General features: G+C 43.1%; 1 protein-coding gene across 4 annotated transcripts; it reads left to right on the forward strand.

The window, feature by feature from the left end:
- Positions 1 to 1,289: 1,289 nt before the first annotated feature.
- LOC138295233 (zinc finger protein 420-like) lies at positions 1,290 to 27,453 on the forward strand. 4 transcript variants are annotated; one of them, XM_069233413.1, is made up of 3 exons: positions 1,305 to 1,496; positions 1,619 to 1,696; positions 20,268 to 27,453. In XM_069233413.1, the coding sequence occupies exon 3, from the start codon at positions 20,681 to 20,683 to the stop codon at positions 22,253 to 22,255; it is 1,575 nt and encodes a 524-aa protein (XP_069089514.1). In that variant the 5' UTR covers positions 1,305 to 1,496; positions 1,619 to 1,696; positions 20,268 to 20,680; the 3' UTR covers positions 22,256 to 27,453. The 4 variants fall into 4 exon arrangements, with proteins under 4 accessions (XP_069089515.1, XP_069089517.1, XP_069089514.1 ...); XM_069233415.1 differs by having other exon boundaries at positions 20,400 to 27,453; XM_069233414.1 differs by lacking the exon at positions 1,619 to 1,696 and having other exon boundaries at positions 1,290 to 1,496.
- Positions 27,454 to 27,593: the final 140 nt, after the last annotated feature.

Genomic DNA, 27,593 nt, shown 5'->3' on the forward strand with positions numbered 1-27,593 from the left:
GAATCTTCCCCCTGCCAACACAGGCACCAAACTTCTGCATCACCGGTCCTCTGGGTCCCCTCTCATCCTGACGAGCCTGGTCCCTGGAACACAGGAGCTGGGTCCAAGTGTCTCCCACAGTCTAGTGGCCCTCCTGTCCAAATTTGGTGGAGGTAAGTCCTTGCCTCCCCACGCCAGACAGCAAACCTGAGTCCTACATGATTTGCAGTTGCTCCGGCTTCTGTGCACTTTTCCAGGACTTCATTGTGCACAGCCTAGCCTGGGCTGCACTCCTACCCCCACACCTGGTGCTTGCACCCCTGTCCTGGCTGCACCCCCCCATACCTGGTGCTTGCACCCCTGTCCTGGCTGCACCCCCCCATACCTAGTGCTAGCACCCTGTGCTGGCTGCACCCACACCCCTAGTGCTTGCACCGCTGGCCTGGCTGCACCCTCACCCCCCCTCCACCCCTGGTGCTTGCACCCCTGTCCTGGCAGCACCCCCCACCCAACCCCTGTTCTGGCTGCACCCTCCTACACCTGGTGCTTGCACCCTTGTCCTGGCCGCACCCCACTCACCTGGTGCTTGCACCCCTGTCCTGGCCGCACCCCACTCACCTGGTGCTTGCACCCCTGTCCTGGCTGCAGCCCCCTTTCCACACCTGGTGCCTGCACCCCTGTTCTGGCTGCACCCCTCCCCCCCCACGCACACACCTGATGCTTTCACCCCTGTCCTGGCTGCACCCTCCTACACCTGGTGCTTGCACCCCTCTCCTGGCTGCACCCCTCCCACCACACCTCGTGCTTGCACCCCTGTCCTGGCTGCACCCCACTCACATGCTGCTTGCACCCCTGTCCTGGCTGCACCCCTCCCACCACACCTCGTGCTTGCTTCCTTGTCCTGGCTGCACCCCACTCACCTGGTGCTTGCACTCCTGTTGTGGTTGCACGCCCCAAAACACCCCCCCGGGATACTTAAAACAAGCCTGACAGACCCTTTCAGCTACGAAGCTAGATTGCAAGCTGCGCATGCTCAGATACAAAGCCACAACTGTAAGAAGAATGGGACGTGGCCTACCGAGTTGCGCATGCTCAGTAAATACATTACTCTACACTCCGAGCTGCGCATGTTCACCGAGTTCTTTACTAACGTGCTGTGACTTATAGTCGTGAACGCCGAGCTGCGCATGCTCAGTGAATACCTAGCCGTGCACGCTCTGGCAACAAACGCCGAGCTGCGCAGGCTCAGTGACTTTCAAGCTGTGAACGCCGAGCTGCGCATGCTCAGTGACTTTCAAGCTGTGAACGCCGAGCTGCGCATGCTCAGAGGGGCTAGGTGACACTAGCCGACGGCTGAGCGCTTAGAAGGCTGTGCAAACGCGGAGAGGCGCTGCTGAGTTGCCGATGACAAACGCACAGGTGGATATTGAGCCTTGCATCAAAGGAACGCAGAGATAAGTAGCTGGTTTCCGGGTGCAAAGAGCGAGATGGCCGTGCATGATGACGTCTGTATAAGTGTAAGGGAGGCAACGGGGGGGGGGGGCAGGGGCATCTCTTATGTCCTGGGGGAGGGTTACTTAGGCTATGGTGAAGCTCTCCCAAATCTCACTAACCTGCTGGGTTACTCACTTCTCAATAGGTAGAAAAAGACAGAATCAATAAAAACCTCAAAGTGAGAGCAGCAGGATACCGGTGTCTGATGTGGCGTGTCACCCAGGTGAGAATGATATCCACCCAGTCACTCCTATACATTGCTTATTCACTCTGTAGGGAGCCGGGTTCTGTGTTTAGTACTCCCTACTTTTTGCCTGGTTACTAGGGAGGGCTCTCGACCTTCAGCACAGCCATAACTACCTAGTGGAGTCTAGGAGATATATATATATTTAGGTGCTGTTTGATGAATATTCACAAAAGTTTCCAAGAAAATACATGTATATATATAAAAGGACGCAAGGCTTCACAAACTCCCGATCCCGTGCTGAGATCTGATTGGCTGCCAATACTTCAACAAGGAAGTGTTGACACCCTTGTTAGCACTCGGCTTCAGCCACCTCCCCAGGCCCTTTAACAAATCTAATGCAGGGGGGCCGTGGGACTCAGGAAGCCGGCTAGGACCTTGGGCCCCCCCAGTCTTGTTGCCCTTGTGGTCCTGTCACTCTCTCTCTGTCTCTTCTATCCCATAATGGAAGGGAAGAGAGAGAGAAAGATTGTCATTGCAGTGGTCTCTCCATGCAGTGACTTCAAAGAGCAAGACTAGGAAAATATTTTATACGAATGTTATACCTACGTTTGGATGCAGAGCGGAACAGTCACTTCTGGCCTAATGGTCAAGGTCTTGTGCTGCCTCTCAGTGGGCTGACGGTTGAAATCCTAGTATCACTTGGCAGTGTGTTTCTTTATTGATTAGTGTTTGACCGTTAAACCTTCTTAGTGATGGAACATTCACATGTCTTTTCTATCACATGCTTGGGTTGAATGTCATCTTCACACCGAAAGTTGAGGGTTCTTCTCCAGTTGTGTCTGTGGTCTTTTCCTTTATTTAACTTATGCTTACCTTCAAAAGTTAAAGGTTCATGCTGAAAGGTGATATCACTTGTTGCAAATGACAAATACACATTTTCTTTTTCATTTGTCCTAAAATATCTAATTATTTGTGTATCATTCATCAAAGACTAATTCGCTGTCTCTCTCTGAATCTCGTAATTACTCTCTCTCTAAAGGTTCGATGGTTGAGGGGGTTGGTTGCAGGGCAGGCCCTATGACCAACCCCACCACGCATGGCCAAAGGCCATGCATGGTTGGGTGGTAATAGGTGATTGGCCAAAGGGCCGCTGTGCACAGCGGCGGTGGATTAACATATAGTAATGAAAATAACGTTAAATTTTTTTTCCAAAATTCACTGCAAAAATACAAAGATTACAGGAACATTATAGTTAGGAAGTAGAATACAAGTAGAAGTAGAATACAAAAAAACCCATAACAATTCACTTAAAAAAAAAATAAAGGTTACAGGGACGTTATAATTAGCTTCTGAATTTACTCGTACAACAACATAGAAATTCACCAGTTATACTTATCTCAAGTAACTATAACTCATGTCCTAAGGTAACTATAACTCGCACCATTGCAGTGCACTCCTAATTACCACACAAATTACGACACTCATGACATCTTTGATAACATCATTGATAATATCAATGTAATATATGCAGTAATATTTTTGAAGAGAAAACTGCATGGCGGGGGCACAAGTTATATTTAAACTATGGCACAAGTTACAGTTGCTTGAGATAACTATAACTAGTGGCTCGCAGAGTGGGCTCGGGCGCCTGGATCCTCCTGTCCCCTTGCTGCAGTCAGGGCATCTGTTGCGATAAGCTCCTAAGCTGGCTCGCCAAATGCTGTAGCAGGTTCTGTTTATCAAAAAGGTGAACAGCGAGGCTTGGCAATCAATTTTAATTAAACAATAATGGCTGGGAATAGCAGCCACATCTTTTACAGTTGAGTTCTGGAATTAAATTTGCTTTATGTGCAGGGCATGCTTTATGCTGTACAGTGGGTGCAATAAAGTGAAGCTCGTCCTCCTTTGGGCAGGAAATACTGGTACAGTGGGTCAGAAATTGTGTTTAGATGCTTGATCCCACTCTGATAGAAGGGGCCATAAATACCAACTGGAGGTCACATTCTCAGGTGGTCCAGGTGGCCGGGTGTGTTGTGTGTAACCTTGGGTGACGCTTACTACTAGACATTTTTTTTAGCTTTATCTGATGAATGCAGCTGACTGGCTGCTCTGGCATAGTTTCCTTGTGCCAAATGCCGACCCTCTGCTGTGCATTTATTTGAGTTTATGAGTGTGTGCATCTGATTCATTTTCTTTAGGTATTACATCCTTGGGGCCATATATGATTTACTGCTGCAGTCTTCTAGGTGGGTTTGAGGCGAATCTGGTGTTCCATCGTGGGAAATGCTGGGGTGAACAGAGGGCTGCTGTGTTCTGTTGATCTGATAAAGGGGCAACTTTGAAACCATAACAAGTCTTTTATGGTGTATTTAGGCAATCATTCTGTGGTGTGCTGGACTCCTACGAGCAGAACCTTGCCATAAATTGATCCAATACTAACAGTTCCTAAATCAGTCTGCTTTATCTAGTGCCTAGATCCACTGTGCTGTGCATACCACCTACACTTGTGCTACGGATTGGCGCCTAGACCTGCTGCTCTGGATAGCATCTACATCTGTTCCCTTAATATTTCTGTATCTGCTGTGCCATAGATAGTACCTAGACCCCAAAGTGCTGTGCATAGGACCTAGATCTGCTGCTCTGGATAACATCTACACCTATTCTGGGTCCTACCTTATAATTCCCTTAATATTCTTGTTCTCTCTCTGCTATTGATAGCACCTAGATCTACTATGCCTGCATAGGACCCTCACCTGCTCCGCTCAGAGTCGTAACTTGATGTGCTCTGGTTATTCTTGATGTCACTCTGTGAGAGAGAGCACCCAGACCCACTGTGTTTAAGATAGCACCTGAATCTGCCCTGCTCGGGTTATCTTTGCTGTCGGTCTGCTGTCCATAGTGCCTAAACCCCCTGTGAATATAGTCTAGAGTCATAAACAGTTCGAACTCCCACCACTATCAAGGGTCAGTCGAGATGCGTCACTTGTTTGGAAAAATTGTAAAGTAACTGTCCCAGTAATAGTGGAGTAGTTTACTGTTTAAGGTTGTAGCTAGTATTGTAAAATTGTAATGAAAATGTATCTAACATTTTAGGCCATCCTGAGCTGTAGGAGCACACTTATAACAAGCATTTGCAGTGCAATAGGTCTTGCATATTTCAAACAAGTTAAAAGTCATCTTTTGACAACAGCGCCCACAAGTAAAAACATGCGTGTAAACTGAGAAAAGACAACTTAACAAAATAAAAAACTTTGAAATTTTGTTTATCCTTCTGGGCACGCCTTTGTCAGTCACAAGCCTTCTGTTTGTGGGACACTGGAAGTTTGAACAAAAAAGTACCTTGATCACGTAGGGATCAGCGGACAAGCACTAGTTAAGTTGAATCAATTAGTGCTTGATCCCTGCTCCACACAGCGGAACGGAAATGATGCCAGGCATGCCTTGACGAATTACAAGGCTGTAAAGAAGAGTGCCATGCAAACCAACAAATGGACAGGCCGGCTCCAAGCCCCTTACTGAACACAAGAGGGTTTAGAATGTGAGACGCAAGCACATGAACTTGCAGGCTTGACCCTAATAAAAAACTAATGCCCATCTAAAGTCAAGTAATAAAATAAAAAAATGCCACTGTTGTTTACCCTAGGCCTGCTGTTTGGTGTGATTCTGCTGAAACCTTAGAAAGACATTTGCCAACCCGACTAGGACTCCTTGAGCCCCACTATTAACTACAGCATGATGTTAATAGGGGCCGGGACACCCTACACTTCCCTACTGAAGATGCACTCCTGAGAGAGACTTGTGGTTTCTTGCCATGATTTTGGGAACAGTCAGGTCTTTATTGCTTTTCTGAATTCTAGATCAGTGTTGATGGTCCGTATTCTCTTTGGAAGTTTGCTCCATGGGTTGTGTCTGTGGAGAAAGTCCTCCCACTGTTGTGAATCCTAGTTTGTTTTAATGGGATACAGGAGTTAGCTTAGCATTTGGCTTGCAGACTCGTGCTCCCGTCACCTAGTGACCTTTACCCTACTTAGCTTGCTCTTTTAAAGCACATTTATTTAATGAAACCTTGTTTGTAGTTTGGCCCATGTATTAGTTTTGCTTTATCAGTGCCACCGCGCTAAGGCGTCAATATTAAGCCACAAAGATAAACAAACTGTAGGTGTTCACATTAGGTACTTTCCCTCTTCACGCTTTCGAGGGAATTGTTTATATAAATCACTGTCCCAAGCATGTCTTGTTATCTATTGTTTGGGAACAGACCTACATCAGGGGTCCAAGCAGATCTAAATAAATACTCCTCACTTAAACAGATAGAGGGATTCCGACCAGACACCATCGCTGCTATCGATGCTGCACGTCACCTTGACACCGGCCCAGTCTTCGTGTCCCTACGGAGTCTGAGCTAGAGACCTCATTCTAAAGTAACGAGGGTGGGGGCTCTTCTCATGGACATGGCATTGGCAGATTAGGTTTAACATACCTAGCTCTCTTTTAGGTTAGAGCTTAGGCTCATTATGCTAGGACACACACACACACACACACACACACACACACACACACACACACACACACACACACACACACACACACACACACACACACACACACACACACACACACACACACACACACACACACACACACACACACACACACACACACACACACACACACACACACACACACACACACACACACACACACACTTGTTGTTATTATAATATATACTTTATCATTTCATGTTATTGCAAGATGGTGGGGGTCTTTGAATTAATGACTCGTCTTTACAGTTCTGTTTCTTGCACTGTTCATTATCCTAGTCATTGCAGCCCATGCAACTTATTGCAGTTTTGCTAAACAAAACCTATTGAAACTTTACTGCAGCTTCTTCATTGCCTGTGTTTGATTGAGACATGGTGTTTATGTGAGAAAGCGGTAATCTCCATTTAACCACAACAGTCCCTGAGATGTCACACTCTTGAGTCCATGCGTAAAGGCTGCCACAAATCACCTTTATTGTTTGGGTTTTTGGTGAGGTGCTACTTGTGAGCCCGGAGGGTTAGGACAACTTGTTGTAGGACTGGCATAGTCGTCTACAAACATAAGTACAGTCATCATTATACCAGCAGTCTTGCCTAGAGCAAGAGTCAAACTACGACATGACGCCACCAACGATGGTGTTTAGGCACTAATTTACGGATACCCTGACCATCACTGTCTCACATACAACAGGTACCCTAAGTGCCATTATACAGAAACGTCTGTGGTCTTGGGGAAGATCCTCCTAAGCTGAACAGGGAGCACCTAATTAGTCTGTAGGTTGTTGGAGCACGGACTCTTAAAAGGACTTTACCCCTTGTTTGGTGTTCCATCTCTTTTCCCATTTCACAATATGGCTAACGATATACACATTCCTGAGAATGCTAGACAAGCATTAACACTACACCTAGTAGCGCATGGCTTAACAGATGAGGGTAGGGATGTCATTCATAGTGGAAGCTAGTGAAGCTTACCAAACAGATGGTGCACTACCACATGTAATGCAACCCGTGAGATTAGCGCCCTTAGGTAATGATGGACCAACGTGGCCTATGTTTGCCACATATAGCTCACCCAGGTATACAAAATATACAGGCAGCAGACCTGCAAAACTTATACTTTGAACTAGTAACACTTTACAGACGACTTGTTCAGTTCATAATGCGAACTTTGAACACTACACCAGTGTGTCAAGCATCACCAGCACCAGCACCTGCTGGATATCAATTGGCTACTGGGATTAATCTACAAACAGTACATACTATCATGGGTAAGGTACCCACAGAACAAGAGAAAATACAGTGCCCAGAAAACAAATCAACTGGAAGCTGTGTTTCCCCATACGGGACCACGGGAGAAGCAGAGAATTCTCACAATGTCCTTGCCCTTCGGGATGGTTCCCTCAGTGGATTACTGCACCACATGCGGTGCAGTCTTCGCTGCAATTTATACTACCACACATGGTACCCCAACACTTGCCAATTTGCCATAAGTGTTAAAACAGTTACAGAATGAGCATGGGGCTGCACCAGCCCTAGATTTGGGGATGAAATTAACGCATTACTTCAACACAGTCTCCTCAATCATACTCAGTAATATTAAAGGGGAAGCGTTAGCACTGGCTATAAGCCAGCATCTCCGAGAGATTCCACACTTGGACCAGGAGAAACAGCTACTGAAAATTATTTCCGATACCCATACTAGTATAGGACGGGATAGTTTGGGAAAAAAGCCAAGGAAGCTTGAACTACAGAGTACCACCCCTAAGGAAGGTACTAACCCAGCATAGGAGGGTCCTAAGAAGCTCTGGGATTAACAAAAGCAATTTAAAGATAGACGAAATCAGAGAGCAGATTCTCCACATCCGGAGAACTCCAAAAAGAGATATACTCTCCGAAATAGAGAAAATATAAAAGCTCCTTTCAGGACGCACAGGATAGACGTAGCAAGAGAGGGGGCCGTTCTCATCGACATCCTGAACACGTGAAACAGAAGAAAGACTCACCGTAGTCTTCAGACAAAAAAGAAGAAAAGTCCCCACAACAAAAGCCACAGTTTAAAAAGAAAAAGGTGGCAGCACTGTCAATTAAAAACGCAAGTACACTTGAGAACATTGCTGAAGAACAAGACTTGGGCAGTGACACTATTAGACAGCGCAGCAGAGGTCACGATATATCGCCAGAGTCTGAAAGATAATCTGGATGCAACATCAACTTGCAATTTCATTGCAGTTGAGACTGCGTATGGGCGTGTTCTCCCACCCGACAGGGTTTATGATTTAAATATCCAAATTGAGAGAGACGTAGAGCACACCATAAGGTTGATATTTTATGATGAACTTAGTTGTGATATCCTGCTGCCCGAAAGGGACTGGCCACCTGAGCACATCTGTAAGCTCTCACATGGGGAAGATGTAATTTTGCCTTATTTCTCTGATCTTGTTCCAGAAACGCTAAAACAAGCCTACACTGTCAATTGGGCTTTTGTGCAGGCACCTGCGTTGTACCGCAATCATGTAGATTAGGACAAGGATTCTCCTTACCATGTAATACCTATCAGGTCTAGCCCCAACCTTAGCCACAATATCCTGTTAAACACGAAGTAAAAGCTCCAGTGAGGGAGATCCTCACTGAGCTCGATACCAGAGAGTAATTGAGCCCTGTGCCTCTGCAATGAATAACCTGTTATTCCCCATTGCAAAACCAGACCATTCCTACAGAATAGTCTTAGATTACAGACACTTAAACAGTCATGCACATACATATGCTATACAAAATTCACATAGCACAGCACTAATTAACAACATAGTGCACAAAAAATACAAAACAACGTTGGATATTTCCAATGGGTTTTTCTGCCAAAACTTAGCACACAAATGTCGGGACCTGCATGCATTCTCATTTGGCTCACCAAAAAAACTTTCGCCGTTTGCCCCAAGGCTACAAGAACAGCTCAGGGCTGTTCTCAGCCCGTGTAACATCAATATTACATGATATTGATTCTGAGGCGTTGTCTTACATGGATGATATCTGTCTCACAGATACGACCTCAACATTCATCTTGCCAGAGTCAATCGGATCGTTTTAGGATTCGCAGCCCTTGGCTATAAATTTAATTTTAGAAAAACGAAAATAGCCTTTCTCAGCTTATTGTTCCTGGGATATGAGCTTTCAAACGAGGGGAAGAGCCTGGCTCTGCACTTTCTTGAGAAATGTGCACAACTTCACCCACCTAACGCTCTCAAGAAACTACAGTCTTTAATTGTTGTCTTTAATTTTGGTAGAACTTACATTCATCACTATGCACAACGTATCAAGCCACTCTATGACTTAATACGCCCTGATGTTTCTAGCAGACACTCAACAGTTGAACACACATGCATCCTTAGGGAATTGCAACAGGACATGCTAGAAGTAAAACACTTGCACACACGTGACAACAAAACAAATTTGGTCATCAGAATAATTGCTGGTGCCATTGGGTTTACTTATGTCACCTTTAACGAGGGCGACACAGTGCCCAAAGCATACAAATCTCATTTATATTCTAATGCAGAACAACGTTTTGCACCCACAGAAAAGATTCCAGATGCAGTTTAGATGGCTGTCATTTAGGAGAGGCCACTTGCCCAAGGGAAACGTATCATAGTTGTTACCTAACCCTAAAGCATTACACCCACCCTGGATTCAGTGGGCAACCTCCCTGACTGCCACTGATGTTGATTACATGTTTGATCCAAAACTTCAGACACAAGAATTTCTCCAATATGAACATGACTACCCAGCTCCTCTTAGATATTTTGCCACTTGACAGATACCATACTGTCATTTACACTGATGGTTCAGCACAACCAGGTGTAGGTACGAAACACCAATATTCAGCCGCTTGCGCAGCCGTGAGTGCAGTGATGAAGGATGGAGATTTCCACCCTCACATTACCTACACGCAGACCCTAGGGGACTGCACAGCTCAGCTGGCTGAACTCAAAGCCCTTATTCTTGCTCTAGAACACACAGAGCCAGGATTGCTGACCTTAATTGTCTGTGACTCATACTACTGCATCCAGTCCTACAATGATTACCTCAGTCACTGGAAGATGAATGGGTTTAGAGACTCCAAAGAGAAGACCATAAAACACAAAAGATTGTGGGGGGAGGGTGGCTGATCTCTAGGATAAGCTACTGTGTGTCCATGCAGTACATACACTGGGCCACCAACGTGTAGGAGTACACGTTATCGGCAACACTTTCGCTGATGAAGCAGCCAAATTTGCAGTAGCTACGGCTTCTGTGGCTGCAGTGACTCGTTCACAGATGAGATTGGATAATGAAATTATGACTGCCGTGAAAGCTTCGGCTGAAGGCAAGCTTCTTCCAAAAAGATACCCTACAAGATATTCTTACCACATCAGTGCACAGAATTATGCTTATGCAACACTTCCTGGGGTTGGAGATCGAGCGATCCCCAACGAAGACCAGAGATTAGATCTAATAAAGGCAATGCAGGAGGGTGTCTCGTCTGCTCATGCTGGTATCTCGGCCAAAGTAACACTCTTACAGAAACGCTTCTGGTGGCTAGGTCTATACAGACAAAAAAATACGTCCTTTGTTGTGACATCTGCCAGCAGATAAAGGGTTCCAACATTAAACGCCCACCGCAGACATCCCTCAGTGTTCAGCAGGCCACTACAGTGTGTATACTTAGACCATTGCGGTCCCCTTCAACTGGATGGTGCATACAAATACATTTTAGTCGCTGTAGATTCTTGTTCTAGATTCCTGTAGGTATGGCCTCAGCAGTCGGCTGATGCTCGTGCTGTTATAAAAGACTTGCTGATCTTTATTGGTACACATGCAGTAGCAGCATTCCATTCAGACCAGGGCTCTGCATTTGCCTCGAAGACATTCAGTGAGACCATAGGGACGATGGGTGTTGAACTTAATTACTCCTCACCATACCATCCCGAGGGAAATTCGGTCATGGAGAGGCGGAACCGTAATCTAAAGCAGTCCTTAACAGCTAGATTATTATGTTCTGGCCGCAGCTGGCTTCATCACCTATATGGGGTCCAGAGAGCCCTGAATAATCTGCCAAGATGGTCCCTGGGGACGCACTCTCTATGAGGTTCTCTTTGGGATACCTATGTATGTGTCAGATCTTGATGGCCCTGGTTTGGTGGCAGCAGACACACCTTTTGTCATAAATGAACGTCTCACTGTTTTACTGGCGCTTCAGCAAATTCGGGATGATAAAACATCCGGCAGTGCTGCCACTTCAGGAATAAGGGATTTACCAACAACTCCCACTGGCTGGATTCCTAATGTCGGGGATCTGGTTCGTGAGAAGATTGATGTGAAGAAGGAATTCAGCCATCCTACAGAGCACCGGTCCCAGTCCTGGGAGTACAAGGTACTAGAACTATAATCTTACCACCACTGCCTGGTTCCAGAGCAAACAGATTAATTTCCATATATGACGTCAAAGTTCACCATGTGGCCGATCCTGCACAGTAGACTCAGAGGTCCCTTGGGTAGTTCCCTGTCCCCTCTCACTACCCAACAGGATACCTCTTCAAAGCACAAATAACAACCCTACTTCTGACTACACAAGCATGTCCAAAGATGCTACAAATACCTCCTCCATTGTGGGAAGGGCGGAAAATGAGCTCTTGCTGATTCCAGTTACCACTTCAACAACAGCACCTGTCCAAGATTGGGCTGTTTTCTACACCAACACTACACGGAGTGAGGAAACAATCTACTGTGAGCCTGCATGCAAAATGAATCCATCCACCTGTGATGCACCTGCTCCTGTGTCTGCAGAGACTGCTTCTGGGGACTTCATCGACATTGATGACTTTTCTTCAGACTCATCCACTCCAGTACTTGAAAATGTATCAAAGACACGTGAGCTGTACCTATGGCTTAAAAATAACTATTTACTTCACCCATGGAATTATTTATGGTTCTGCTTGACATTTTTTGCATTGTTTCTATGGATTGGATTCGTGACTGTTTTCTTTTTGCTCATTACCTTCCTGAACGCTCCTCTGTTGCGCCTGTGGATGAGGTCTTAACTCCATATCTTTCGTCACATAAGGTCCGAAGAGACTTGTCCCTTGGGAAAATTTCGGCTGTACCAATTCCTGATAGGATTGTGTGGGAAAACGTTCCATTTCATATATTCAGGCCTACTGAGGTCATTCAAATTCCATATGTCTTCAAAATTTCTATGACTGATGTAATTACACCTGGTGTTATATCTGATGATTGGGATGTCCAGACAGTTGATTCTATGTTAACTGAAATGAAGGACTATTCAGTGTTTGAAAGTGATGAGGTATATAGAAATACAGTGAATTATGGAGAGATGTTCTGCTATAATAATCGGGGCCATTACTAACTGCACCATGCCACTAGACACAGACCAGTTCTTATCTTCACACAGTGGGAGCACTGTTCAGCACCACCTGTGGGGAGCCCAAAATGTTACTCGGATAAATGTACTTATTTGTCTGGGCATGACACAAAACATCCAGAATCATATTATTTCAAATGACCTCCTTCACAAATTAGGAAAATGTTGCTAACTGATACAAAGCTGATTTATTCAGATTCCTTTGTTTCCCCGTCTTGCAGTTGAAGTTACGAATACTGATTGAGTTAAAGAACACTACTTGAGTTAAAGAGTGTATGGGGAACACAAGATTGGGAAATACAGAGTAGGGAAGCTTTATTTAGAGCATGTCTGATTCCTGTGCAAATTATCTTTTTTAAATTACACCATTCAACAGTCTGTGGTTAGCAAAAAGTAAAAGAAATGAACACGCCCATTATCCCCACACCGGGAAAGTTTAATGATAGGTAATTCTTCTTGAATGTCACTGAGGAAGCGCTATATGGAAAGGTTCAGGTCTGTGCCTATAACCCTTTACTTGCCAGTCCCGGTGGGTGGTTGATTTGGCCAATAGACACAAATGGACGTCGGGCACATTTTGTGAATTCCTCAGTGGGCTACAAGATTAGCCGGCCAGACCCTCGCTTTGTCTTGGGTCAACACACAGGTATAGTTACAACATACTGTGTGGGTAAACTGTGCCATCAGTAGATACAGACTAACATGTTAGCCACAATTAAGGAACATTTTAACATTGTTTCTGAGGATATAGACTTGCAGGACTTTTTGTTAGGTCCTAGGAAGCCACGCTCTAAAGGAATCATCTATGCTATGTATAATGAGATCTGGAAGCTTTCTCAGATAGAAGCTGCTGCGCATTTAAGGCAAATAGACAAGGAAAACTTAGAAAACGCTTTAGCTGTAGTCGATAACGACATGAACACTCTGTCAAACAGGTTTTATTCTCTAACAAACATAGTGTTGTCTGTGATTGATATCATTCAGACAGACATGTCCGTTTTATATCATGGACAAAGTCAGCTGCGTTCCATCATGCAGTTAGGTTGGATGTTACAGACTTTGAAAAATAGCCGAATTCCGTGGAAGTACATTAACAGTAGTGAATTGTTCACCGCTTTTAATTTATCCCGGGAACAACAGACAATGGCTAAAAGGAAAGTGAGTTTCACCATACTTCACATAGAGAAGTTAGAGAAGTTGCCTTTCACAATTGCAGAAAGTCCTTCAACAGTATGGCTCCTACATGGCATCATTAACCTACCCATTTCCACTTTTTGTTTTTTGAAATGCCTAAAACATCTTGCTGTAGGCAGGTACGAGCGACTAGGCGATAGCTATATTAAAGAAGAGTAGGAGTTGCCCCTTGAATACAAATGTCTGAACGGCGAAAAAGAGGTCTTTCTCAATAGAAGCAAATGTGAGACTACTGTTAGTCATTCAGTGATCTGCAAGCAGGTGTCCCTTCGGGGCCTTTGCAAGGCAGGGGTCGCAAATTTGGCCTGTTTACTGAAGGGTACTCCCATCCCTTTGATTTGACCAGCACTTCATGTACTTTTGAATGGAAGTTATGTGGTGCTGAGCGACCAAAGCTGTTGCGGTATGCGACCAGGAATTGCCTATGCAATTTCAGTCTGTAATTTCATTACGTTTTGTGGACAATTTTTATCCCCCCCCCACACGAGAGATAAAAGTATCAGAAATGTGGCCTCACATTGATACTGTTAAAGTAAATTATGACAAGCTGAGCAGACTAAAGGCGCTGCTGTTCCAAAAACAAGTCGCGTTGACGTCAGCTAGAGAGACGTATGCTCGCCAGATTGCAAGATCATCCGCTGATAAACAATCCCTATTAAATACCAACTTCTCCAAGCACTTTGGAGAGCTGGTAACCAGAATTTTCAACGCCTTGTGCACTACTGGGATTGTCCACTTCTTTAAGGCTGTTGGGTCGGGATTTGTGTCCATCTTCCAGCCTGTCTTCAGAGTCATTCCATCAGCCCTCCATTCACTCTTTTCTAGTGTGTTTGGCGGCTTGCCCATAATTTTGGAATTGATTTGCGAAATACTGCTGCTGTTTCTTCTGATTCGCAGTGGTTGTATCTTTCCAGCTACGCTCAATTGTGCTGTGAATGCATGGTTCAGGTCCTTAATGCTTCGTTGTTGAAGGAATTGGGGCGTGATTGGTCATTGTCATTCCTACCTCTCCTATGGTATGTTCAACCAGTCTGTCGCTGCGTATGGTGCCTCTTCGAACACTTGCCTACAGTGTGCCTTGCTGTTACGCCTGTGCCTCCTGTGGACCAAACACTGCTGATGCCCCTGATGAGGGTTTATTCTCGGTCGCGCCCCTTGAGACTAAGGCTGATTCGCGAGGCCATTTATAAGCCACCCATGGTGAATGATCTGGCTCTTTTTGGCGCTATGGAGAGTGCCACTCATGGAGGTTGACCTGCACAAGAGACTACTACGCACTACTGCTCAGTGGATCTGTCTGCCTATCCTGTGATCGAACTAACATTTGACATTGTGTCCTCTTTCCTGAAGTCCTTTCCATTCGATAGCTTCCAGGATGCTCTTCAAGATCATGACTATTGTTAGAAAGATTTGATAATTGGCTTATTATACCAAATTCAAAGTTTGCATTTATGGCCCTTACTTTGGCCTGCTGTGCTTGTCATGATCAACATTATGGGGGTTATTACAACTTTGGAGGAGGTGTTAATCCGTCCCAAAAGTGACGGTAAAGTGACGGATATACCACCAGCCGTATTACAAGTCCATTATATCCTATGGAACTCGTAATACGGCTGGTGGTATATCCGTCACTTTACCGTCACTTTTGGGACGGATTAACACCTCCTCCAAAGAGTTAATAACCCCCTATATCTCTTTGTATGTTTTTAGCCATTGATTTTTAACCCATTTTCAAATTTGATTTTTTTATCTAGTTTTTATGCTTTTAGTTCAGAGCACTTTTTAGAATTGGGTTCATTCACCTTCAGTGGCGTCAAGTTATGGTGTCATACTTGTTATGGCAATGGGGAGGGTGTAGTGAATCCTAGTTGGTTTTAATGGGATACAGGAGTTAGCTTAGCCTTTGGCTTGCAGACTCATGTCCCCTTCACATAGTGACTTTTACCCTACTTAGCTTGCTCTGTTCTAGCACATTTATTTAATTAAATCTTTTGAGACGGCTGCCTTTTTAGGCCCATGTTTTAGTTTTGCGTTATCAATGCCACAGCGCTAAGGCGTCAATATCAAGCGACAAAGAAAAACAAACTGTAGGTGTTCACATTAGGTGCTTTCCCTCTTCACGCTTTAATGGGAATTATTTAAATAAATTACTGTCCCAAGCATGTCATGTTATCTATTGTTTGGGAACAGACCTACGTCAGGGGTCCAAGCAGATCTGAATAAATACTCCTCACTTAAACAGATATTTAGAGGGATTCCGACCAGATGCCATTGTTGCTATCGATGCTGCATGTCGCCTTGACTTTGACCCAGTCTTCGTGTCCCTACGGATTCTGAGCTAGAGACCTCATTCCAAGGTAACAAGGGTTGGGGGGGCTCTTCTCATGGACATGGTATTGGCAGATTAGGTTTAACATACCTAGCTCTCTTTTAGGTTAGCTTAGGCTCATTATGCCAGGGTATTTGGACATATCTCATACTTTGTGTCATTTCATGTTATTGCAAGATGGTGGGGGTCTTTGAATAATGACTCAGGTCTTTACCATTCTGTTTCTTAGACTTATTATCACTGTCACTGCAGCCCATGCAACCTATCACTATTTGCAGTTTTGCTAAATAAAAACCTATTGAAACCTTACTGTATCTTCTTCATTGCCGGTGTTTGATTGAGACATGGTGTTTATGTGATAAAGGGCTAATCTCCGTTTAACCACAACACTCCCTGAGACGTCACACTCTTGAGTCCATGCGTAAAGGCTGCCACAAATCACCTTTTACTGTTTGGGTTTTTGGTGAGGTGCTGCTTGTGAGCCGGGAGGGTTGGGACGACAGTTGCGAGTTGTTGTAAGACCAGCGTAGTCACCTACAAACATAAGTACTGTCATCCTAAAACCAGCAGTCTTGCCTAGAGCAAGAGTCAAACTACGACAGCACCAATGCAAAGTTTGTACCAGGTACAGAGACATTCTTGAAATGAGGGTTCTCCTTTGAGTGCACAGGTTGAGGATAGATTGTGAGAAGGTTGGTCTATCCCACAAAAGGTTGAGTTTGAAATGCTCCGAATCACATACATGCTCTGAATCACATACATCCTCCTACTGGATGCCAGTGTAGAGCCCCAAGTGCAGGGGTGGTTACTTCAACGAATCAGCACAAACCTTTCCTGTACAAATTAATCCAGTTTGGGTTCTGGTATAAATCGATTAAGTAGCTTGTGAGACATGAGTGTTTAAAACATTTTTGCTGGGTTTGAAATGGTTAAAACATTGAATTATTTAAACTGTTAATACACTGAGATTCGCAAGTCTGTGTAAGTGGACTTCCATGGACCCAAAGTTTAAGAAAATAACTCAATCCTGTTAGATGATCGAACTATTTTTTTGTGTCATCAATATCTGGTTCCATAAATTTCCTGTGAATCTGATTGACTGGCTGCAACATGAGAAAACGTTACAGCTCTCATTATAGGAATCAGACACTCACTCCCCATGTCCTGAAAAGAAAGAAATTTCATACTAACAGAGGGTAAGTAAGCCCTGACCCCCAGACCATGTGGGGGGCCCAAAGGATTACCCTTCAAAGAACAAATGTTTTAAAAGATCTATTTTGCTATGGAATTTGCAGACCCCTCTGCAGAAATAGCACACTTCATTATGACTCCTGAGATACGCAAACCTGCAGCAAGAGGCCATCGTCCTTTGTTGGACCTCCTGCAGATTTGCGAACCCCCTTGAAAGGTTGGACAAGGGACCAGGACCCTTCAAGAGGTTGCAAATGGCTGATGAGAGTCCACAAACATCAAAAACATTGTTAAAGAACCCCAGAAATACACTGAAAAAGAAAAAGGTTTAAAGTGAAGTTATGATTTGCAATTGGTTATGAGATCTTGATATGTGTTAAAAATTTTAGAAGTTTACTGATAGACCATAGAGGACGGCCACCTTCCATCAAGGTTGGTGGAGGACTTAACTCCCGCCACCCTGACAGACATTAGTTCATCCTATATAGAGATGGCACCTGACCAGCAGTCAGCTCTGTATGTTGAAAGGAGCCACATCGCAGCATTTACATTCCCTATACAAAAGGTTTCTTACCCAGCTTTTTTTTCTTTTCCATTGTCCCTCCCAAGCAGACTACACAGGCAGACCTGATGCCATGTTTCTTTGCCACTCTGTTGGCTATCACTGTAAATGCTGCATTCCAGGCCTGAAGCCACGTTTTGTTGTCACTGTAGTGGGTTACACTATAAATGCTGCAGCCCGGGCCTGAAGCCATGTTCTGTTGCCACTCTAGTGGATGCACTATAAGTGCTGCAGTCCAGGCCCAAAGTCATGTTTCGTTGCCACTCTAGTGGATGGCACTATAAATGCTGCAGCCCAAGCCAACAGATCTGGCGTTGGCCACAAACCTTTTCACTTCTTGATTTGTTCATCCATGGTTTTTGCAAAACGTTATTGTTGGGGAAACTGCTGGGCCCTCATCAATCTAAAAAAACATTGAGTAAAGATAAAAATACGAAAATGTGAATAACACAGACTTGTGGATGAAATCTGATTGAAAGTCACTATGAATAACTATGCTTTGAACATGAATTTGGTAAAATCAAAAGGTCAAACTAACACCCAATCTAAAAAGCCAATTGATCTGGTGTTGGCTGCCAGCCACTTGCCTTTGTTAATGTTATTTTGGAATATTTTTTGTAAATCTTTATTACACATAAAGAACATTTGAAAGAAAGATAAATAGAGAGGCTTGCAAAATAGAGAGGCTCACAAAGACAGGCGGACAAGGTTGGTTAGATAGATTGATAGAGATAACCCTGCTGAATGTGATAGATAGATACACATGAAAAGATAAATAAATTGATAGAATTATAGATTTGCAAAGATAGAAGTTGCATAGGTCGTGTGTCAGACAGGTATATAGAGGGACAGTAGATAGGTAGGTTGATATACAGTAGATACATACATAGACGAACAGGTGAGATGGGTAGATCAGCACACACAGTTAGATAGATAGGATTGCAAAGATAGACGACACAGTGCAGATTCAATTAGTAATGTAATAGTTAAAATCTATATAAGCACGACAAACAAGAGCACTGAAAGCAAACTAGAAATACATGTAAGCAGGACATGCAGACGAAGTTGGTTTACAAGCATAGCTGTAGACCTCAATTAAAATACATACAGGATTGCAGGTCTAAAAGCGTTTCATCGGGTGAGTTCTAAAAAATGAATTAATTTATAAAGCAATACTCACCTCCTGGTATACTCTGATATAGCAGCAACCAGGTAAACAAAGGCAGCTCCAGAAGGAATTTACAACATCTCTAGCAGGTGGCAGGAACTGATAAAGCTGGAATGTGTCCTGTGCTGTGAAGAGCTGGTAGAAAGCGTCCTGCTATCACACGAGCCTCTAAACACAAATGCAGCGCTAACGTAATTATTGAGTACAAACAAAACACTGGCACTGAAGAGCACTACCTCCTTGTGAAAGAGTAAAATGCAGTCACTCAAAGTGAAGTTAGTCAGTGGCTGAAGTAGGAAGACTCACTGCCTCATGGTGTATTCTGTAGTGGGCGGAAGCAAAATGTGAATGGCACAACAACCGACCAGTAGATGGAGAGCTGATAGCCCCTTTAAGTATGCATATTGTATATTTAATTTTGTAAAATAAAAGATATTGGTTAACATCAGACCAAAAACGGAAAATTGTGCATGTGTCATTCTGCAGGCGTGCACATTTGTGGAGCGACATCTGCACGCCTGCAGAATGATGCAACAGTAGCCACATCATTGCACCTTTTTGTTTTACTTCCTTTTTTCTGATGTTGTGCAGCATTGGGAAAGCCGATACATCTAAAAGGTAAGACTTCTTGACTTTGCCATTGTGTGTTTAAAATAGTTGAAAACCTCCTTTTCCTTGTGTAGCTCTGCTCAGAGCCTCGGATCTCTGGAGTTGCACTATGTAGAAGATGCTCAGGTTGCCTGCCCGGGTGCTATCCCAGACTCTCTGATTGTATAAAGGGCTCACTTGCATCCATTGCTTATGTCTCCTGCTGTTATTGTGATGGTCCATTCACTGGAAAAGGTTATATCTTGCATTATTTGTTGGGCTTTGTGATAATAGGAAGCATTCCCTGGATAAGAAGGGAGGCGTCTTGTTGCTATGGATTTCGCATCGTAGTTTGTAGTGGGCAGAGGGTCTCACTCACTGAACACGGAACCTTCTCTGGTGTCTTGGTTACTCCTTGAGTCCACACTCCTCGATAGAAGGAGATCATGGAAGGATCAAATGCCCTTATTCTGCCTACTGTATCTTTACTTTGAAAGTGTAATCTAGAATTTCTTCAGCACACTTCTCTATATGGACAATTAAAAATCTCATTCATGTTAGTAGGTTTTTGTGATGGACTCTGCATTTCAACTTGTGTTTATTTTTCTTGATCTAACAGGTGAAATAAATGCAATTATAAATGAAAAAGTTAAAGCCATTACACATCACCCATGTTTGAAGTGATCTAAAAACAGTATGAGTCGAAATCACTTCCCTTGAAAGCTAATGCCTCGCCAAAATCTTTTTCTAGAGCAGAAAACCCAAACCGTCCAATGAGGCCTGCACTTGGCTCTCAGGCATCAGATGATAGTCGTTGAAGACATGACATACTGAAGCAAGGCCGATGAGGTGCTCATTATGAAGGAAGAGCTAACCTGGTATCAGAAAGAACACAGAGGAGAGAAACCGTATGAATATCTAGAATGTGGCAACACATTTATTAGGCAGAGAAAGAGCAAGTGCGACATCAGAAACTTCATACTGGAGGAAAAAACATATTGATGGACTGACTGTGGAAAGGTGTTCTTTGTAATGAATGACCTAATGCAGCATCAGAGTGTCCACGTAGAGGAGAAACCACATAAATGTACAGAATGTAATAAAGTGTTCCAAAAGAAGAAGAATCTAAAGCAGCATCAAAAAATACACACTGGAGAGAAGCCGTATAAATGTACACAATGTGACAAGGCATTTATTACCAATGGACACCGAACACAACATCAGAAAGTCCACACTGGGGAGAAACGGTATAAATGCAATGAATGTGACAAAGCATTTAAAACAAATAGACAGCTAAAACGACATCAGAAAATCCACACTGGGGAGAAACCATATCAATGTGCAGTGTGTGACAAAGCATTTATAACAAATGGAGAGCTGAAGCAACATAAAAAAGTCCACAGTGGGGAGAAACCATATAAATGTACAGAGTGTAATAAACTATTCAGATGGAAATATAATCTAAAGCTACATAGGAAAGTCCACACTGGGGAGAACCTGTATGAATGTACAGAATGTAATAAAGTATTTCAAAGCAAGACAAACCTAAAGCAGCATCAACCGATCCACACTGGGGAAAAACCGTATACATGCCCTGAATGTAACAAGGGATTTATTGCACAGCAAACATTAATACACCACCTGAAAGTTCACACAGGAGAGAGACCATATCAATGTGCTGAATGTGACAAAGCATTTATTACAAATGGAGAGCTGAAGCGACATCAAATAGCCCACACTGGAGAGAGACCATATCAATGTACAGAATGTAATAAAGTGTTCTTAAGGAAGAAGTATCTAAAACAGCATAAAAAAATCCACGCAGGGGAGAAACCATATAAATGTACTGAATGCGACAAGGCATATATTACCAATGGACACCTAATGCAACATCAGAAAGTCCACACAGGAGAGAAGGCATATGAGTGTGCTGAATGTGACAAGGCATTTATAACAAATGAAAAGCTGAAGCAACATCAAAAAGTCCACACTGGAGAGAGACCATTCAACTGCCCTGATTGCAAGAAGACATTTATTAGAAAGTCACATCTAACAGAACACCTGAAAGTCCACCTAGGAGAGAAACCCTATGAATGTACAGAATGTGAGAAGGCATTTATTAGAAAGTCACATCTAATGCGACATCAGAAAGTCCACACCGGGGAGAAACCATATGAGTGCACTGAATGTGACAAGGCATTTATTACCCATGGAAATCTAATGAAACATCAGAAAATCCACACTGGGGAGAAACCGTATAAATGCACTGAATGTGACAAGGGATTTATTGAACAGCAAACATTAATACACCACCTGAAAGTTCACACAGGAGAGAAACCGTATGCATGTACTGAATGTGACAAGGCATTTATTACAAGGCAAAGGTTAATAGTACATCAGAAAGTCCACACAGGGGAGAAACCGTATGAGTGTAGTGAATGCAGCAAGGCATTTATTACAAGGCAAAGGTTAATAGTACACCAGATAATGCACACTGGGAAAAAGCCATATAAATGTACAGAATGTGACAAAACATTTATTGCAAAGCAAAGTTTAACACACCATCTGAAAGTTCACACTGGGGAGAGACCATTTAACTGCATTTAATGTGAGAAGGCGTTTATTAGAAAGTCTCAGTTCATGCAGCATCTGAGTGTCCACACCAGGGAGAAACCCTGTGAGTGTACAGAATGTGACAAGAGATCTATAACAAGGTAAAGGTTAGTCCTACATCAGAAAGTGCACACTGGGGAGAAACCATATAAGTGCACAGAACGTGACAAAGCATTTATTGAAAAGCAAAAATTAATACACCACCTGAAAGTTCACACAGGTGAGAGACCATATCAATGTGTTGAATGTGACAAGGCATTTATTGTAAAGCACAGTTTAATGCAACATCAGAAAGTTCACACAGGGTAGGAACCACAATCAGTGTACAGAATGTACTAAAGTGTTCCAAAGGAAGACTAACCTAAAGCAGCATCAACAAATCCACCCTGGGGAAAAGCCGAATAAATGTACTGAATGTAACTGTTCACTTATTGGCAGGTCACAGCTGATACAATAACAGTACGTCAACACAGAGGAGAAAGTAATGATGGTGAAGAATGCATATCACTGCACTCAGTGTGGGAAGGTATCCTTTCCAAAGGCAAAGCTAATGAAACATCAGAAAGTTTTTAATAGTGGAACACCTGTCCTCCACACAGTAGCGACACCATAGCAGGCCTCAAAATCTACTCGCGCACTCGCTATGGCGAGTCAGATTCTATCAGGCCGGGCTATTTTTAGGATCTACTGGTCCGTTCTGGGGTGGGAACTTAAGCTGAAAAGAAGCAGGTGTTCTGTTTATTCGGAAAGTGAATGAGCTATAAAGATGCCTTTAAATTTTGTTTTTATCTTGACACTTTTGCTGTCTGTTCAAGAATAGAAGTCAAATGTCAGTTTGTCTTTTTACTAACAGCTGCTTATCATGGAAATGGTGTTTACTTTTCTTTCTCTTGCTACAGTAAGTTTTTTGTCAAGTGAGCTGTCGAACAATCGTGAAACAAAAGGCTGTAGGATGTCAATTTTTTTTCTAACAGTATTTAAATAGCTTCCAAATGAATAGTCCAAATATTCAAAATATGTCAGGAATTATGAAATCACATTTGTTTTTACATTCAGAAGTGTGATGCAAACAAACATGTAATTACGAGCAAAATAACTCAGAACACATTAGTTGGTGATGTGCAAATGACAGATATTTGCAAAAACTCAATTTTCAAACATTGTCTGTACACTATATAGTTTTATCAGTAAAACCACGTTGGTGGGAAATTGTGTGACCATTTCAATGGAACATCTGCTGTTTACAAATAACAGTGTGCTACCACTTCATGCTTTAGTTATGTATTTATTAAAAGTGAAGGTTTTTAAATATGATTTAAGAAACATTCCTGCCCCGCCCTGATGACAATGCTGTTAATGAGCAAAGAGGCATGTCAGGGATCAGGTGTATCCCGTATGTGGCTAGATTTGTGTTGTATAAGGAGCAAACGTTTAGTCTGTTAAATCAAACAAAATAGTTGTTTGTACAGCAGATATGCTCACATGTTTGAAGGTGCTCTCAATTTTAACAATGAAGAAAATGGCAGAAAATGGCGGCTCAGTGAATTACAATACTTGCCTAGGTGAAGAGCATTACAGTTAGGTTGAGTAGATTATCTAAGTCAACAGACCTGCAGGTCTAGTAACATTTTTATGATTTTTTTAGGTCTGTGACAAAACCATTATTACAAAGGAACTATTAATGTGACATCTAAGAATCCACGCTGTGAAGTAACTGAAGCAAAACATGTGACCACAGGCTGATCAGATAGTCCATATTGGAGAACTAAACTTTTTCTTGCAAACTGCTTTTATTTTTTTTAACAGGAGGAACCTAATGTGTCAACATGCATTCCAGGGAGTATCGGTATCTGTCTTCACTGACACAAGACATTCATTACAAAGGAATTGCTAACTCTGGATCAGAAGTCATACACTGGGGAGAAGCTGTTTGAATATTATAAACATGAAACAGCATTTCTTACTAAACGCTCTCTGATGAGGCATCAAAATGGTCACCCACGTTTAAGATGTACTGATTGTGAAGTCTTTAATTGGAAACAGTCATCAGTTGCTACGTCAAAAAAACCACACCTGCTCACAGATATAGGGGAATGAAATACCTGAACAAAATGTGGAACAAAGGAGCAGAAATAGTGGCAGTTATCGTAGGTGCAGAAGGATTAGTCAAGAAAAGGTCCCAGGACAACTTGCCCCTTTCCCATGGAGGTAGCAATGTGCAAACTCCAGAGAGCAGCAAATGTCAGCAAAATGCAGATGTTACAGAAAGCAACAGCCAGATTTCTTTCCCTGTTCCTAGTCTACTGTGGTATAAGCACTATTTGGATTTCTTCGTGATAAGACCAGGCTCTGCCTATTTACTCAGTTACGTGACATTTCTAGTGCGAGCCCTTCTAGGGTCGTAACCACACTTTTGGGGACATTTGTCATGATAATATTCAGAGTTTGTTATCTAGGATGTTATGTTCATACAGTTTATTGTTGACATTTTGTTTTTTTCATCAACAAGACGTGAGAGGGAAAGTGGAGTTTTGGGGTTGGTTGGAAGTCAGATGCCACTGGCCTAAGAAGTTTGCAGCCTCCGAAGTTTGTATGCATCAGATTTATGGTTTCATGCAGGACAGGAGCTGCCACAATTTGCACAGACATTGCAGGACAGTTTGCTGGACAACCTGTGAATAAGAGGCCTCTTCTGAGAGCAGTGCCTACAGTCTCCTGTATCACGTGTAGAACAGTTGTACAGTGTTTTCTAAACATGCTGATCTGTAATATAATGAATGTCTGCTGAAAGTACCAACTGCAATCCTAGATGTTTGAGCACTGTAAACGTATATACCGTACAGTTTATATAGTTATTTACTTATCTTACTTTCTTATGTCCATTCAGGCTATGCCCGCAGAATAGAAAAAATCATAAATCTGTTTGCCTGAATAGGAAAAGACTAAGCAAAGGCTTTATCTCTGCATGAGCCTTGTTCCAAAAAGTCAAACTCTGTGGCAACCATCGGGGAAACATGGGAGTGGGTTAATGAGGAAACTCAATAGGAGGATTTATGTTTAGAGGCCACGGAGAGGGACTAGAAATGTCAGCAATGTGTACCCCACTCCTTAGTGTCATAAAACGTGAGCACCTGGTCGATGTACCCACTTAGTTTCTTCCAATGTGAGTAAATGGACTCCCATTGGTGCCTTGCAATGATGCAGGTGTGGCAGAAATTCATTCAATCCAGATGTTTTCTATAATTATTTGTTTATTTTTATTTAGAGGGTTTTATAAACTGCAAACATGACCCAAAAGAATTAGAACACTAAATAGAAAAAGATTGTTTTTGTTACATATATAAGCGTAATACAACTTTTAAACCTTCAACACAACTCGAGAGAGACATTGTATTAATTTTATCAACTTTATGACCGCAGGTGGTCTACGATGTCACTGCTGAGTGTGGTGATGGGATAACACATCCAGTGATGTGTCCTGTTTACAAAGCTGACTCGTGGTCACTAAGCAGCTTGATAAAGCCCTTTTCCTGTTTCCTGTTTCCCGTCCCAGAGCCTTCTGTAATAAACTGTCATGACAAACAGTGCTGTACAACACTCCCGTCCAATCTGGTATCCAACTGGGCTCCCATCTAGTAAGAAAGATTAAAAAAACATAATATTACTAAACTGTATGTGCCCATCTGGTGACCGTAGAGCCACAGTGGGAAGAATACGAAGATCAATCCTCAGTCCTTGAAAGGACAGAAGGGGCAATTGACAGGTCATTGTTTCACCATCCTGAAGACATTGATACTTGCATAGAGACTATTAAAAACTGGAAGCTTCTCTTCACTTGTTTATGAAAGGCGAACTGTTGTTAATTCCACAGTGAACAAGGCTTGCTCTTGTGCTTTAAAGATTGTAAAAGAGGGAGGCAATCAGTGTGTGAGTTAGAAAAGGTCTCACTGGCCCACCATTCACCAGCTACTAATCCTACAGTAACCACCCACAGTCTCAAGACAGATTACCCCTCTCATCGATATGGAAGAAGGGCAGACTTCTAACACTACTGTTATATCTAACGCTGAAGAGCGTCACATACGTCTGGGTAACTGTGTGATTTATACTAGTTTACCCACACAAAGGCTAGACTTTTATGCTCTGGTAATGTTACTCATGCATTGGTATGCTGTGTTACATGTTTAGGCATTTTCTAGGGCATGCAGTGATCATTATTGAGATGAATGGATGGGATAGCTGTTTGGGTGACTATAACTAAAACACAGGTGGCACAGAATTTGATGTCAGAAATACTTCTGATCTGACAGATAAGCTTAGAGGAAAGATGGGGTCAAAACTGCAGACACAACACATATGATTGGGGCAAGCCCCTGATGTGAGATTAGGCTGCCCCCCTAGAATGTGAACGGAGTAAATGACCACCAAAAGCCCCAGCTGGTGATTACATACCTCAATAGACGTAAGGTGAATGTCACATTAATTCAGGAGACACATGCTGCTTCTCTGGGAGTTAATCATTTTGCCAAAACCTGAAGGTTGTACCTCATTCAATAGGGAGAGGCCATATTGGCTAAACTAAGCTTATGTTGTGTTGTTCAGGCCTCTGGACAAATTCTGTGATACAGAAGGACAGTGTTTGGTTGTGTAGGGGTTGTTGTGTTCTGCACACATTGTATTGATCAATAAATGTGGCCCCAGCTTCGAAAGCCCCATTATTATTATATTTTTTTTAAACTAAAGTAAAAAAAGGATTCGGACCTCTTCCCCACCATCTGTAATATGTGGGGAATACTTTAATGCTGCAAGCTGATTTGGATAGCACTGGCATGGGGTCCAGCTGACACACCCATGGGCGGGAGAATCTATGGGATATTGTACACCAGTACAAACTGCCAGATTTGTACCCTGTTGTTTGTGCACTGGTGCAGTGACCTTGCTACCTCCAAGGATCTCTTTTCTGGAATGTTTTGAGGCCAAACCATATTCTCCCCTGTTGGTCTGCCCTGCACAGCCTATCTAGTTCTGTTTGAATCTCGCTAGGCTCTGTGAAGGGGCACAGTGCTGTGGGATTGGTTTTGTATCGAGGTAAGTTTACTACTGGCTCTATGGGGCTCTACTCTGTTGGGTTTCATCTTAGCCCTAATCCTGCATATGTACAAGTGGAGGAGACATTTTGCTCTTTCAGGGATTACCTCTTCAGATAAATAAATCCTGTCTGTGCCTACTGCATGTGGTATCAGTGAATATACGTAACATGACTTGCCTGATGTCTGGGCACCCACAGTGATTGATAACATGTGTTATGACAGTGGACTGTGTAGTCTGGAAT

Source organism: Pleurodeles waltl, chromosome 5 (assembly GCF_031143425.1).
Source record: "Pleurodeles waltl isolate 20211129_DDA chromosome 5, aPleWal1.hap1.20221129, whole genome shotgun sequence".
NCBI classification, from domain to species: Eukaryota; Metazoa; Chordata; class Amphibia; order Caudata; family Salamandridae; genus Pleurodeles; species Pleurodeles waltl.